General features: G+C 39.9%; 1 protein-coding gene across 1 annotated transcript in view; it reads right to left on the reverse strand.

Moving 5' to 3' along the window:
• tafa4b (TAFA chemokine like family member 4b) overlaps positions 1-16759 on the reverse strand; it is an 85170-nt gene that overhangs the window by 17399 nt on the left and 51012 nt on the right. Inside the window, exon 5 of the mRNA XM_067431190.1 lies at positions 10286-10410. Within this exon, the coding sequence (XP_067287291.1) occupies positions 10286-10410 (125 nt within the window). The remainder of the gene's footprint in view (positions 1-10285; positions 10411-16759) is intronic.

The following is a 16759-nucleotide window of genomic DNA, read 5'->3' on the forward strand; positions in this document are numbered from 1 at the left end:
CTGCTGCTTCTGCTTTAAGAGGGAAACGCTGCCCATAACTGCTTATCTAGGATATGTAATCCTTCATAAGAAAAGCATATAATTAGCGAAAAGGAGCTAGCAAATGATCCAGAGTGTATCTGTATTTGCACTCGTGAAATGATTACATTTCCAACACGTTTTCGCCTCGGTGAGTAATGTAGCCAATCACAGACATGTTTGTTGATATCTACAACACAGTTGCCCAATCACAGGTCTTGAACTTGGAATCCACTCACCGCTCGAGTGTTTGTTTGTCCGGGTGCTGAGTTCAATTAACATGCTCTGTACTCTGTAAGTGCAGACATTGGGAAAATAAGAGATTCATTGTATACCAGCTTCACTGCGGAAATCTGTGAGATAGCGTTTATTGAATGAGTGACAGCTTTTAGTGATTATAAAGGGAGCACTCTTTGCGCGCTGTCTGGACAATATAATTATTTTTTTATTTTTTATTAATAGGTCTTATATTCAGAATTTGAATAAAACTTGTTTTCCATTCGTGACAAGCGGCCATATACACTTCAATACACTGACCCATCCACATATACAAGCAGGATTCACTCAAAAAATTTGATAACTGATCAGTAAATAATCATGTCGAAATCAGGCTCATAAAATGTCAGGAAAACATGATTCCTGGCTGCATGTCATTATCCATGGATCACTGAATCTGTGGTAGTTGTAAGGACAACTATATCGAGACCAACCTTTAGTTTAAACTGACAATTGTTTGCTATACTTTCCTCTAAAAGCTGCGGTCACGCTGCAGCTCTTCTTCCACTCAGCCCCGACTGAGGGGGCGTGTTCCGGCGGGAAAGTGACGTCGATGCATTCCCTCTATATTGAACCTTTTCACAATATTCTAATTTTCTGACAAACTGAATTTAGGATTTTCCTTGGTTGTTAGTTATAATCATCCAAATTAAAAGAAATAAACATTTGAAATATATCAGTATGTGTGAAATGAATGAATATAATATACAAGAGTCACTTTTTGAATGAAATTAGTGAAATAAATCAACTTTTTGATGACATTAATTATATGACACTGTAATTATTGTTCAATATAATTAACATTTTAATTATAAAAATATATTTTAAAAATACAGATTTTTTAAAGTAAAGATTCTGAAAGAATTGAATGAGATTCCATAATACTATATAGTAGTAGTCTAACAAATACATATATTTTTTATTATATGATGGTGTTGTCAGCCTGCTTTTTATTATCATGTTCATTATTGTGCCTTTTACCCCAAATACCATACCTTTACAAAATTTGCACTTGCTCAAAAACTTTTGCTATATTTACTTTTAAAAAAACTGAAAATCAGTAACAAGACCCTTCTCTCAAAATATAAACAATGATTTTAGCGATTCTCATTTGCTACATACATCTACAACATTTTGAACAACAATAAATATGATATCAAATTAACTTTTCGGAAGCATAATTACAACAACATAAATTTAATTAGCAGTAAAGCATTTTAAATTTAATTTGCAGCAAAGAACATTTGCATTTACAACCCCAAATCAGAAAAAGTTGGGACAGTATGGAATGTGCAAATAAAATAAAAAAGTAGTGATTTCTAAAATTACTTTGACTTGTATTTCATTGCAGACAATATGAACACAAAATATTTCATGTTTTGTCTGGTCAACTTCATGTCATTTGTAAATATGCATCCTTTCCTGTCATTCACACCTGCAACACATTTCAAAAAAAGTTGGGACAATAAAGCATTTACCACTTTGTAATGTTGCCATTCCTTTTCACAACACTTAAAAGACGTTTAGGGACTGAAGACACCAAGTGATGAAGTGTTTCAGGTGTAATTTTGCCCCATTCTCAGGTGTAATTTTGCCCCATTCTTCCTGCAAACAAGTCTTAAGGTGGGCAACAGTACGGGGTCTTCGTTGTCGCATTTTGCGCTTCAAAATGCGCAACACATTCTCTATTGGAGACAGGTCGGGACTGCAGGCAGGCCAGTCAAGTACCCGTACCCTTTTCCTCCGCAGCCAGGACTTTGTAATGTGTGCAGAATGTGGTTTTGCATTGTCTTGTTGAAATATGCATGGACGTCCCTGGAAAAGATATCTTCTTGAAGGCAGCATATTATGCTCCAAAATCTCTATGTACTTTTCAGCATTAATGGTGCCTTCACAGAAGTGCAAGTTACCTTTGCCAAGGGCACTGACAGAACCCCATACCATGACAGACCCTGGCTTTTGGACTTGTTGCTGGTAACAGTCTGGATGATCCTTTTCTTCTTTGGTCCGGAGCACACAGCGTCCATTCCTCCCAAAAAATACCTGAAATACTGATTCATCTGACCACAGTACACATTTCCACTTTGTGATGGTCCATCCCAGATGCCTCCGAGCCCAGAGAAGTCGACGGCGCTTCTGGACACTGTTAACATAAGGCTTCCTTTTGGCACAGTACAGTTTTAACTGGCATTTGTGGATGTAACTACGTATTGTGGTACTTGACAAAGGTTTGCCAAAGTAGTCCTGAGCCCATGTGGTGATATCGCTTATAGATGAATGACGATTCTTGATGCAGTGCCGCCTGAGGGATCAGAGATCACGGTTGTTCAGCTTAGGGTTGCGGCCTTGTCCTTTACGCACTGAAATTCCTCCAGATTCCTTGAATCTTGTAATTATGTTATGCACTGTTGAATGTGAAATATCCAAATCTCTTCCTATCTTTCTTTGAGGAACATTGTTTTTAAACATTTCAATAATTTTCTCACGTATTTGTTGGCAAACTGGCGATCCTCTGCCCATCTTTGCTCCTAAAGGATTAGATCTTTCTTGGATGCTGCTTTTGTACCAAATCATAATTTCAATCACCTGTTGACATCACCTGTTTCAAATCACATCATTATTTAACCCTTTTACCTCATTACTAGCCCTAAATTGCTCCTGTTCCAACTTTTTTTGAAATGTGTTGCAGGTCTGAATGACAGGAAAGGATGCATATTTACAAATGACATGAAGTTGACCGGACAAAACGAAATGAAATATTTTATGTTCATATTGTCTGCAATGAAATACAAGTCAAAGAAAATTTAGAAATCACTTCTTTCTTTTTTTATTTGCGTTTTCCAAACTGCCCCAACTTTTTCTGATTTGGGGTTGTACAATATTATTGTAAAATGTTTGATGATACTCAAACCCTTAGGTGTTCCTTTTTTTGGTTTGGGCCACTGTCCCTCAAAATGTCTGTGCATGGCCCTGGGAACTGCATGTTCATATATATATTTCGGATGCAGAGAACAAATGCGAACGGCTGTGCATTTATTCGTGCATCCAGCTGTCACAGGATATGCATATATTTGTGCAATTTACGGTGTGCTTAGAAAACGTCTCAGGTTACGTATGTAACCACGGTTCCCTGAGAGGGAACGAGGTCGAAACGCTAGGGGACGCCTCTGCGTACCACGTCATGAAGCACTCGTGTAATCAGTCCAATAGTGGGAAGATACGTCATAGGCGGGTGACGTCATTGACCAGGAAGCTATAAAGCACACCCGGACCAAACAGTCATTAGCTTCTGGAAAAGCCAAACAAATCGATCACAGGCATCCCGGGAGTATGGCATAGCGACGCAGCATCTCATTCCCTCTCAGGGAACCATGGTTACATACGTAACCTGAGATGTTCCCTATCTCGAGGGAACTTCGAGCTGCGTCGAAATGCTAGGGGACCTCAATACCCACGCCGCCAGAGTCCCAAATGTCTGTATGTGTGAATCAACCCAGAAACACCCAGGACCCCGGTGTAGAGGCTACGTCTAGATTGTAAAACCTCACAAATGTATGCGGAGAGGACCACCCAGCCGCATCACATACCTCTGACAATGAAACTCCCGAGATAAGAGCCATAGAGGCAGCCATACTCCTAGTGGAGTGGGCGCGGACCCTCATTGGTGAGGGATGTCTGGCCGACTCATAAGCGAGCGAAATAGCCTCGACTATCCACTTGCTAAGCGTCTGCTTTCAAGCCGTTTTTCCCTTGCTCGGGGACCCAAAACACACGAACAACTGTTCTGACTTTCACCCCAGGGCAGCTCTGTGGACATATGCATCTAGGGCCCTGACCGGACATAGCAAATTTAGCTTCTCCTGGTCTTGACTAGTGTACGGAGGCGGACAGAAAGCCTGCAGCATTACCCGTCCCGGCACATTAGTCGGGACCTTGGGAACATATCCTTCCCTCAGGAAAAGAAATGCTTTCACCATTCCTGGTGCAAACTCAAGGCAGGAGGGTGCGACTGATAGAGCCTGTAGGTCTCCTACCCTTTTCAGTGATGAAATCGCTAGAAGAAACACTTTTTTAGTGTGAGGAACTTTTCTGACACTTCCTCTAATGGCTCGAAGGGAGCCAACATAAGGCCTTCCAAAACTTTGGCCAGGTCCCAAGTAGGCACCCTCGAGCGTGACGCAGGTCTGAGCCTCAAAGTACCACGGAGGAAACGCATGACCCACGGGTGTCTCCCTAATGATGCATTATCTAATGGATTATGATAAGCAGATATCGCCGACACATATACTTTCAGAGTCGACGGGGATAACCCTGCTGAGAATTTTTCTTGTAAGAACTCAAGAACTGAACCGACCGGGCAGTTAACAGGGTCCAAAGCCTGGCTCGTACACCAGGCGACAAACTAACACATGGTGGCCCCGCAAGTCTGGGAGGAAGTGCTTGAGTGATTGAAACACAGCCATCAGCTCCAACTGGTTTATGTGCCAGGAGAGCTGACGGCCCCTCCACAGACCTTGGGCTGAGCGGCCACTCATGACCGCTCCCCAGCCAGTTAGGGAGGCATCCGTCGTTAGCATTACGCAACGACAAGGAGCCCCCAGAACTGGACCTTGGGAAAGGAACCAAGGATCTTTCCACTTCACCAAGGCACGTAGGCAGCGCCGCGTGACTTTGATCAAGCGAAAAGGTTTTCCCCTCGGGGAGAACCCCTTGGTCCTGAGCCACCACTGTAAGGGTCTCATGTACAGCAGGCCAAAAGGTATCACGTTGGACGCTGCTGCCATCAAACCCAACACTCTTTGAAAGTGTTTGACAGTGAGTGACTGGCCTAGCTTTATCTGGTTGACGGTATTCAGGATCGTTTTTATCCTGGGCGGAGATAGCCGAGCCGACATCGTTCTCGTGTCCCAAACTACCCCCAGAAAAGTAATGCTCTGCTGAGGTGCCAACACACTTTTCTTTTCATTCAACCTTAGCCCCAACACTCTCATGTGGGCAAGAACAGCATCTCAATGCTGAACCGCCAGTTGTTTCGACTGTGCTAACACTAGCCAATCATTGATGTAATTTAGCACGCGGATGCCCTGGAGTCGCAACGGAGCCAGAGCTGCATCGACGCACTTCGTGAAAGTGCGGGGCGATAAAGCTAGACCGAATGGCAGCACTCGATATTGGTAATTGGTATGCTTTTCCCCCAAAAGCGAACCTGAGGAACTGTCTGTGCTGCGGAAGGATGGAGATGTGGAAGTACGCATCTTTTAAGTCTATCGTGACGCACCAGTCCTCGGACCTGATGTGACACACAATCTGTTTTATCATGAGCATTTTGAATTTTAATCTTTTTACTGCTCTGTTTAGATGACGCAGATCTAAGATAGGCCTTAACCCCCCATCCTTCTTTGGAACTATGAAGTACCAGCTGTAAAACCCTGACTCTCTGCAGTGGGGAGGGACCCGTTCTATAGCCTCTTTTCACAGAAAAGTCTGTACTTCTTGTTCCATTACCAGAGCCTGCTCGGGGCTTACTACCGTGGCAGTAACCCCGTTGAACACGGGCGGGTGTAACCCGAATTGAATTCTGTACCCTTTTTCTATTGTACGCAGGACCCATTCTGAGACATTCGGCAGAAGTTTCCACGCTGCCAGAAAATCTACTAAGGGAACCAGCCTCTCGCGGACATGGAGATATACGTTCACCGGGGACCGCCTCCCCCTGAAGCACCAATGGTGGCAGGGTTGGCAGACTGGCCCCCCGATGGCACCGGGAAAGAGCAGCCCCTGGGGGATACGATTTTCGGAGGAGAAATTTTTGGAAGGCTGCCGCCTGCCTTCTGGCCTCCTGGTAACGGTCGACGACCGTTGTTACAGTGTCACCAAACAGGGCAGAAGGCGAGACGGGCGCATCCATTAGGAATTTTTTATCCCTCTCCTTTATATCAGAGAGATTTAACCACAGATGTCTCTCCGTGGCCACCAGGGCTGCCATAGAGCGGCCGATGGATTTGGCCGTCTCCCTGGTGGCACGAACAGACAAATCTGCCGCCCGTCTAATCTCAGCGATTTTCTCTCTCCCCACTTCTTCAGTTTCCTCATTTATATCCCCCAACAAATCAGTCTTATATGCTTGCAGGACGGCCACCGTATGTAAACAGGCGGCCGCCTGCCCTGCTGCCGAGTACGCCCTGCCCACCAGCGCTGATTTCGTTCTTACGGGCTTGGTGGGCAGCTGCGGGGCTTGCAGCGACGATGATGACTCGGGGGAGAGATTGCTCGCGAGCGTCTCTTCCACCTGACGCATCGCCGCATAACCATGAGCCTTCAATGCGTTTATATTTGAGTATTCGGATGTCGACGGGTTGAAAACTCTAGGAGGCTGTGTATATGAGGGCAGAAATCTCTCATCTAGGTAAGGGATCTAACTGCGATCCCCAGGACGCGAGCCTTCGCTGCACCTCGGCAACAGCGGGACCCGAGCCCTGAGGACCGCGAGCCAAAGCACTCTCCTTGAAGAGTGCCCGGCGTGATCTCAATGTACGCATTGGAAGTCTCTCGCAATGCTCGCAGCCAACCCCCTCGAGAGCTGACTGGGCATGCTCGAGCCCCAAACACATTACACACAGGTCGTGTGTATCCCCACCCGTGATGTAACGAGGACAGGGAGTGACACATCGCCTGAACTGACTAGACATTCTCTCTTTTGCTTTTTTGACACACACCCAATAAATGGACATACCATTCACACAGAGCGCTTTGTGAAGGCACAGAAGCTAATGACTGTTTGGTCCAGGTGTGCTTTATAGCTTCCTGGTCGATGACGTCACCCGCCTATGACGTATCTTCCCGCTATTGGACTGATTACACGAGTGCTTCATGACGTGGTACACAGAGGCGTCCCCTAGCGTTTCGACGCAGCTGGAAGTTCCCTCAAGATAGGGAACCATTGTGTTGCGTTTAATGGTAATTTGCAGCGTGCATTTGTGGGAAGCTTTGATATGTTTAATGAGAGTGAAATAAAATTGTCTGAATCAGAAGTAGTTCTGTGTTGTCAGTCTCCCCTCGTCCCCCTCGCAGCTCACCAAAATTGTGCTGAGAACTGACTGCTGCTAAAAAAGAGGGGTTTCATAAACCTTTAAGCTTTGTTAATGTTAGTTAATAAAAATGTTCATGTTGCAGATTAACATTAACTTTGATTATAAATGCTGTAGAAGTATTGTTCTTTGTGTTCATATTAACTAATGTAGTTAACCAATGTTAACATTGAAACCTTATTGTAAAGTGTTACCATATATCCTATATATTTGAAGTATGCGCGTTTAGTTGCTTTAGTGTTGGAAAGGAACATTAAGCAATATGGCAGCTGTAGAAAGGCAGACAGTGAAAAAGGATAATAAAAACAAAAAGGAGAGATATTAAGCGGAGGGTACAGGAGAAGAATGTAAAGATAAAAGAACGTAGATGAAAAGAGACAAAGAGAGAAAGCAATATGTATCCTGGCGCATTGCCACAATCTCCTTTGACATGTGCACTGAAGCCTGCTGGTTACTGTCCCATTTCCATCTCTATTAAATACAGAACTAATGCTCAATGGAGTAAGACACTCCCTCTCGCCTCCCATCTGTGCCTTGCCGCAGCCCATTCGCTCCTGATGTGGAAGAAGGCGGGGCTTAGCCAGCTGACAGTCAGCTCAGCCAATAATACACTCAACAAACAAAGTCATTAATCCTGAATGAAAGACCCAGAGCCGTCATTCATTTCTCGTCTCTCCCTCTTACCAATTTAATTAGGACTCTTAATTTGAAAGCCTCAGTGGAGCTCATTGCCATAATGCATTTTAATGAACACAACAGATGTTCTGCTGTTACTTTATAACTCTAAGCAATTATTCTTATGGCAGTTGTGTGTTCTCAGACACAGTTGTTTCTTTAATACTTCACCTGCATGTCACACCTGCACAAAACAGCAGACACCACAGCGTTCACTGAACAAACAGAAGTGTGCCTTAAATTCTCATATCTAAACTCAAATTTGATTAAGGATTTTTGTATTGAAAACCCACAATCATGAATCTGTGTTTCTGCATGGAAACCTCATCTCACCAATCTCAAATTAATTTACATTTTTGGCTTGAATATAAACATTTTGAGGTGTTGAACCATAGGTTCAGATATGAAGGTGCCCCGGTGCGCAAATTGTACATCTAATGAGTTCATTTTAAAGTCAAAGCTAGTATGGACCAACAATGTTGTCCCTACATGTTTGTAGGCCCAGTCTTTGAAAATTCTCCTTTGTCCTATAAAAGATTTCTCTGTGCAACTGAAGTCTTCAGGGATTTATTCTCTGAGCCACAAACTCTGTGGAGTCACTCTGAAATGTTATTTATCTTCAAGCTTTGCTCATTCTTTAATAAGTCTCTTTTAGAAAGTTTGAGTGATGTGTTTGCCTATAACTTACAGTAAAAGTACTTTTTGTGAAGCCAGTATTATCTAAACAATTGAAAATCCGAGAAGGTATGTTTAATTGTTTTACAAATCTTAAATATGACAATTTTATCTCATAACACTTCCTGTACTCTCATGAGCTTCAGAAAACCCTCTTATAAAAGTAAGGCCTCAACAAAACGCTTATTTGAAGAATGGTTTGCCTGAGAAAAAAAAGCTTTATGAGAAGGACTCCTCAAAGAAATGCCTTCTGAGAATACTGCCGCGGAGGGTTTTGATGGCATATATAGTAGCTCTTAGAAAGGTCTGTTTAAAATGTATTTTTATGGCAACAAACAGTTCTCAGATGCCTCTCTTACCATGGGCAAAAGACACGTTCAGTGCCAACCTGAGTCTGCACGTGTTAGACTGTAACCTGGCTTGAAATAGATAGTTTGCCCAAAAATTAAAATTCTGTCATCATTTACTCACCCTCATGTCATTCCAAACCAAGACATTAGTTAATCTTTGAAATATTTTCAATGGAACCTGAGAGATTTCTTTCCCTCCACTGAAAGTCCAGGGCGTAGGACTGTGAATTTAATCAAAATCATAATAAAATCACAATCTCATTCACACAAAAGGTCTAGAGACGTGTTTTTTTAAAAGCTGAACTATTTTTACCTTGAGCGCCATAAAGAATGGCTTGTGATATGCGAGATGCTGTAAAAGACGTGAGATGTGAGCGCATCAGTTAAATACGTCAATCTAGCGCATAAAGAAATGGCCTATGCAAAGATATGGTGCCCACAAATACCGCATATAAAGCTGGCTTTTTAAAAAAAATTAGGCAAGCATGGGTGTAAGGAAAAAAAATTCAAAATTGTTTCAAAATCATGATTGAAATTTAAATCGCAGTATTGATCAACAATACATTGTTAAAAAATCAGGTCTCCAGTTAAAAATGTTCTAGTGACTGATCACATCTAAATTTTTCCGTTGGCCAAATTGAATTTCTGTGAATTGATGCAATTTAATTCACAGAAATTCAATTTAACCAACAAAAATAATTAGATGTGATCAGTCACTAGGAAAGTTTCAGTTGGAGACCTGAATATTTTTACAGTGTAGTGTTTTTTTGTCCAGGAATCATACATGTAATGTGGTTTGTTGTAGTGTGTGACGCATGCACAAGCTTTTGTGTTTATGTAATGTTCTCAATGTATGTGTGTTTATAAATAAAAGATTAAATTCATCAAAGTAATTGGAGCTCTTCACTTCTTCACTTGATTCATATGGATTCATTTTATGATACCTTTATGACCGTTTTCGGATCTTCAAAGTTTTGGTTTCCTAGATTTTCAATAGAGGGACAAAAACCTTTAAGGTTTCATTACAAATATCGTAATTTGTGTTTTAAAAATTAAACAAAGTCTAATGTGATTGGAATGAAATGAGTTAATAATGATAGAATTTGTATTTTTGGGTGAACTATCCCTTTAATCAGTGTGGTTCTGATTTCCTCAAGGGCCCGAATAATCCACATCAGCAAAATACAACTCTGGCTCATTCACCTTGGTGGTTTTGACTTTGTTACCGGTGCTGCAGGACCAACCAGTCAGGTCTGGAAGAACTTTACACTCCTCGCCGTCCAAACATGGGTGCATTTGGCACCACCACTTCTGCAGCACGATGGAAGCTGTAAGAGAGATTGGGAAAATTATAGATTTCTCTCTGCCTAATGTATCATTGAACATCAATTTTCCTTCATTTTGACAATTTTTTCAATCCAGTGAACAAAGAGAACATTTTAAATGTAATAAAACGTGACTAAATGTAAACAAATAAAAATTATGAAATTACATTCCTAATTGCATCAGATGAAATAAAGGCCTGTTTGCATGAAGAACGATAACTATAAAGATAAATATAACAATGTATTAGCATCCACAACAAAGGACAGTAGCATTCTGTTCATTATAAGCATGAGAGAAATCCTTCTGAAAGTGATTTCAGCAATATCATTCCTGTGTTGTTATCGTTATAGTTGTTTTGTGGACTCTGCTGTTCTCATAGATCTAAAATTATTATTAAAAATGTCATTATACTGTAGTTATGGTCCTTGTTGTAAACAGCCTCAAAGGGATAGTTTACCCAAAAATGAAAATTCTGTCATTTACTCACCCTCAGGTTGTTCCACACCTCTATGAATTTCTTTATTCTGTTGAACATAAAGGAAGATATTTGGAAGAATGCAAGCAGCTCTCGGCAGCGATTGACTACCATAGTACTTTTTCCCCACTATGGTTGTCAATGACTGCTGAGATCTGCTTAGTTACAAACATTCTTCTAAATATCTTCCATTTGTGTTCAGCAGAACAAAGAAATATACAGGTTTGGAACAACTTCAGCATGACTAAATGATGGCAGAATTTTCTTTTTTGGGTGAACTATCCTTTTAATTTATTTCCAGTAAAGGTTTGAACTGCACTGCCAAATATAACGACTATGACTAATACACACCTCTTCAACTTCCTCATCAAATATAGATAAAAATACATAAAAAAGGTCAAGAAATAACTATAATTTTCTTAATTTAGATCAAATCAATTTACAAATGTTGTCCTTAAAAAGGGTTTCCCAAAAAGGGGGTTGCAAAAGGACTGCAGGGAGGTTGAGTTGATAGAAAGCAAATAAGAAAAGAAAAAAAGTCAAATAAAACATTTATAACTTTAAAATAAAAAATAAAAAAAACATTAAAAAGGAGTACATATTTCATGTGTATCTGTATCTCATGTGACCATTAACCAACACCAGAGAACCATTAATATGCAAATGTGTTAAATTACTGAAATATTAACTTTAAAATCTCAGGTGGTATGTTAAGTAGGCCAAAATATTTTAGGACAGTGGTTCTAGGGGGCTTCAAGATGACTTAAAATTATTTAAAATAAGACAAAACAAGCATTAAAATAACTAACAATTAAGGTATTTCTTATTTTAATTCACCCCATCAACAACGTTTTTTTTTTTTACCTATATGACAACGTCTCATTTTAAATATGTTTTCTAGACCTGGAAAGGGCATTTTTATAATGTATGTATACACATTTTTCTAGTTATGTTAAGCTCTGAAATATACTTTATGTGAATAATAATTATTTGAAAAAATTAATAAAATTATTGTTAAAAATTATTATCCAGTAAAACCCCAAATTAATATATAAGTTATATAAATATATAATGTTTTTTACTAATATTGTAGACAATGGGGGGCCTTGGAGTTAAAAAGAAAGTTTGTGAAACCCTGTCTTTACAAGTGTAACGTTTAGAATTACACAAATTACTTTTAGTATTAATATTTGTATCAAACCGAGATAAAAAAAGAGATCCTAGCAACCAAATGAAAACGTCCTTGCTACTCTGCTTTTCACATCCTCTGAGCACTCCAAGCTCTCCCGTGTCACTTCCAAGCCCAGTTCACTCCACATTCAGTTCTGAGAAGCCAATCAATAGCCTGTTCAAATGAGGCTCATTGAAATGAGTGCGCCCATAAGAGAGACGCTCAGTAGCCCATTGTCCTCAACAATAGGAAGAGAGAGGATATACACAGCGAAAATGAGCTTTAAATGGAATTATGCAAAAGAACACACGCAAATCCTCTCAAGCATCGTGAGTAAACGCCTTACACAGAAAGAGAACATGAAAGCAGGGGTTCATACAGCATGTGTGCCTGCGTGCGTGTGTGTGTGCGTGTGTTGGTGTGTGTGTGTGTGTGTGTGTTGGTGTGTGTGTGTGCGCGTGCGCGTGCGTGTGTCTGTGTGTGTGTCTCCATCTGTGTGAAGCCCACATTGTAATGTCTGATTGCAGTGGTTCAGAGAATTGGTGGGTGCATAATTAGCATTAATGTGGCCATTATTAGATATAATGGCAACCTTATGAAAGGATGTTTTCATTACAGTCGAGAGCTCTCCATAATTTGTCTGCGTGAGCGTGGCGTGAGACTAAATAAACATGCACTCAACAAGGAGTGTATTATTTGAGTTAGCATCCAAAAACTTGTTATGATAAATTTTGTTCATGGGTGTCTGCTTCTTGTGGATGCTTTAAATTCACATAAAACACACCTCTTTCTTTTATCATGACTAGGGCTGTCAAGATTTTAGATTTTTCACACCACGGTTTTAGTGGCCAAAAGAATTCACAGTAACAATATATGACGATATCTATAGAAAACACACCATTTTATACAATTGAGAATCTAGCTTTCTCTGACTTTGACTGCCAAACAAATATCCAGGAAAGAGAAAATGCTGTCAGGTTCAACAGTATTATAAATAAGCATTACATAAACAACTACTACTTTAACCTGTTTTCTTTTATCCCCATTTGGAACCCAAATCCATGAAATAGCATTCCCCAATTAAAATACAAATAAAATAATCCATGTTAATCAGAAGTTGATTAGAGAGAGAAGTTGAGTAGATATGCAATATTGCAATGTTGAGTAATCAATGAATTAGGGATATTTGACTGCCATTGTGAGAATAACATGTAATCATGTAATCAATAAAAAAGTTTATTATTATTTGATTATTTTAAAATGTAATATAATCTAATTGCAAGTACTTCATTTTTGGAATCTGATAACGTAATCCAGATTACAAGTAATCAGTTACTACCCAACACTGTTTACGTGTCATATTATCATATGTGTACAAATCATTTTAAATATTACCATTATCGCAATATATCGTCACACCCTTAAAGGTGCAGTGTGTAATATTTATGAGGATCTATTGACAGAAATGCAATATAATATACATAAGTATGTTTTCAGTTGTGCATTAAGACCTTACATAATGTACCATTATGTTTTTAATTACTTAGAATGAGCCATTTCTATCTACATACCCCGCAAGTCCCATAACAGTGAAGTCACCATTTTGCACCACCATGTTTCTACAGTAGCCCTTATAACGGACAAACTGCTTTACAGAGCGCTAGCTACTTTCTGCGCAGACGACGACATCTTTGTCCTGTGTCGACCATAGCTTCTCTATGTGCTTCCAAAGAGAGGGGTGATCGGTGGCCTGTTTCAATTCACAACCTCACCATTAGATGCTGCTAAAATTTAAACAATTCACCTTTAATTAACACTATATCAATATTGCATGTTTTGAATTAAGTATTTGGTTACCTACAAAAAAAACGCAAGATTTGGGACTCTCACAGACCTGTAACTTCTTCTTTAAGAGGCTCCTCCACTCATGAACTGTATTAATGGCGCATGCTTAAGCTCGTTATCAGTATAAAAGACACCTGTCCACAACCTCAAACAGTCAGACTGCAGACTCCACTATGGCCAAGACCAAAGAGCTGTCAAAGGACACTAGAAATAAAATTTAGAGACCTGCATCCGGCTGGGAAGACTGAATCTGCAATAGGTAAGGAGCTTGGTGTGAAGAAATCAACTGTGGGAGTATTTCTAAGAAAATGGAAGACAAACAAGACCACTAATAATCTCCCTTGATCCCCACAAGATCTGACCCCGTGGGGTCAGAATGATCACAAGAATGGTGGGCAAAAATCCTGCAGAGAGCTGGGACCAAAGTAACAAAGGCTAGCATCCGTAACAAACTACGCCACCAGGTACTCAAATCCTGCAGTGCCAGACGTGTGGCTTAACCCAGTACATGTCCAGGCCTGTCTGAAGTTTGCTAAGGAGCATTTGGATGATCCAGAAGAGGATTGGGAGAATGTCACATGGTCAGATGAAACCAAAACAGAACTTGTTGGTAAAAGCTCTACTTGTCGTGCTTGGAGGAGAAAGAATGGTGAGTTCCACAATACTTACTGTGAAGCATGGGGGTGGAAACATCATGCTTTGGGCTATTTTTCTGCAAAGGGACCAGGATGACTGATCTGTGTAAAGGAAAGAATGAATGGGGCCATGTATTGTGAGATTTTGAGTAAAAACCTCCTTCCATCAGCAAGGGCAAGGAAGTTGAAATGTGTCTGGGTCTTTCAGCATGGCAATGATCCCAAACACACTGCCCGGGCAATAAAGGAGTGGCTTCGTAAAAACCATTTCAAGGTCCTGGAGTGGCCTAGCCAGTCTCCAGATCTCAAACCCATAGAAAATCTTTGGAGGGAGTTAAAAAAATCTGTGTTGCCCAGCAACAACCCCAAAACATCACTCTTGAGGAGATCTGCATGGAGGAATGGGCCAAACTACCAGCGACACTGTGTAAAAACCTTGTGGTGATTTACAGAAAACATCTGACCTCTGTCATTGCCAACAAAAGGTATATAACAAAGAATTGAGATTTACTTTTGTTATTGACCAAATACTATATAATTTGCAAATAAATTTGTTCTCTCATAGTTGAAGTGTACCTATGATGAAAATTACAAGCCTCTCTCATCTTTTTAAGTGGGAGAACTTGCACAATTGGTTGCTGACTAAATGCTTTTTTGCCCCACTGTATACTGTTCAGTGCTTTTTAAAATAAATGAATACTGTTATTTTATAAGAATGCATTAAATTGATTATGACAAAATATTTATGTTTCAAATAAATGTTTTTTCTTGTTACCTTTCTATTCTTTAAAGAATAGTTCAGTCTAGTTCTAGTTTAAAGAATAATCAAATAAATGCAGCCTTACTTCTTTGAAAAATAAAAAAATAAAAATCTTGTTGAGATCTTAAGAATATAAACCTCAAACTGACCCTTTGTAAAAAAAGAAAAAGTCTTTGAAGACTCTGATGAAAATTATTTTATAGCACATAGAGCAGATGTTTTGGACTGAGGGTTTGAAACTTCCCCCAACAAAAAGGCCAGCTCAGCTGCTAAAGCTTTTCAAAAGTTAAATGGCTTTAGGTTTGCCATTGTGGACACTTTTGTCTGAACCTCTTTTCAGCTTTTCCTCACCAAATCTCTCACTCCACCATTTAGTAATTTAACTGGATGGAATTTGACCAAAGCCCACGTACTTGGAAGGATTTTTCTCGCTTTTAGTGCTGAAGTGCCAGGGACAACTGCAAGCCACTGATGGTCCTTCTATTTCTAGTCATGAAAGGCCTATCTCAGGATATGAAGGCACTAATTTAAGCTTTGATTTCCTGTATAGCGCCTTGTTGGATTTAGATAGTGTCATTGCTACAAATGTGAGAAACTTTTTTTTTTTTTGCTACCCCCATTTCTGAGGTATAAAGTGTCTAAAATGTGTCTGACAACTGACATCATGTGGTGGCTGAGAAAACTGCAGGAAACGATGTCTGCAAGGAATGTTGGCGGGAGGGGGGAGAGAAAGAGGGACAGATTGGAAAAATTGGCAAGAGAGAAAAGCGGCAAGCAAGATGGGATGAACATCTTGAGAAAGTGTCTTATTTTCTTGTCAATATGACGCATATGTGACAGTGTGAGATAGCAGAAAAACAATCAGTTTATTGGCATTTCAACATCTACCATATGTGTGCTTAAAATTTAACATTTTACAAAATAAATTTGCATATCTTTAGTCAACTATAAGCCATTTGTAAATTGATTCGAACATCAAAACTATCAAAACATTGTTCTTTTTATGTCTATCAATGGTGTTCATTTGGGGCGGGGCAACCAGTGGTCAAAAAACGTATTTCGAGAAACTTCTTTGAAAACCATCATCATTGCTGCGGTGATGACATGTTTTTGAAGACCAATCCAAAAGTTAGCATCACCCAACTTCCCTAGGGGAAAAAAAGGATTTTTAAATTATTGCAAAAAATAAGCTCATGATTCTTACATGTACATACGTAACTTTTATGAATTTTTAAGCCTAAATACAATAGGCAAAGGTTAAAAAGTGTAGGCTATAAATAGGTGAGCAGGGCACAACTTAACGTGGGACTAGCTGTAGCATACATGGTTTAAAACTTTCCACACATGCCAGCGTCACGAAACTTGGTGTATTGTTAAAGATTAAAGATAAAAAACAATAACGATTTTTCTTTAACGCTGATCTTAACAGCAAAAGACTCTAGCTAGGTTTAAATCCCAGTTGCGC

The sequence above is a fragment of the Pseudorasbora parva genome, chromosome 22, assembly GCF_024679245.1.
Source record: "Pseudorasbora parva isolate DD20220531a chromosome 22, ASM2467924v1, whole genome shotgun sequence".
In the NCBI taxonomy this organism is placed as follows: domain Eukaryota; kingdom Metazoa; phylum Chordata; class Actinopteri; order Cypriniformes; family Gobionidae; genus Pseudorasbora; species Pseudorasbora parva.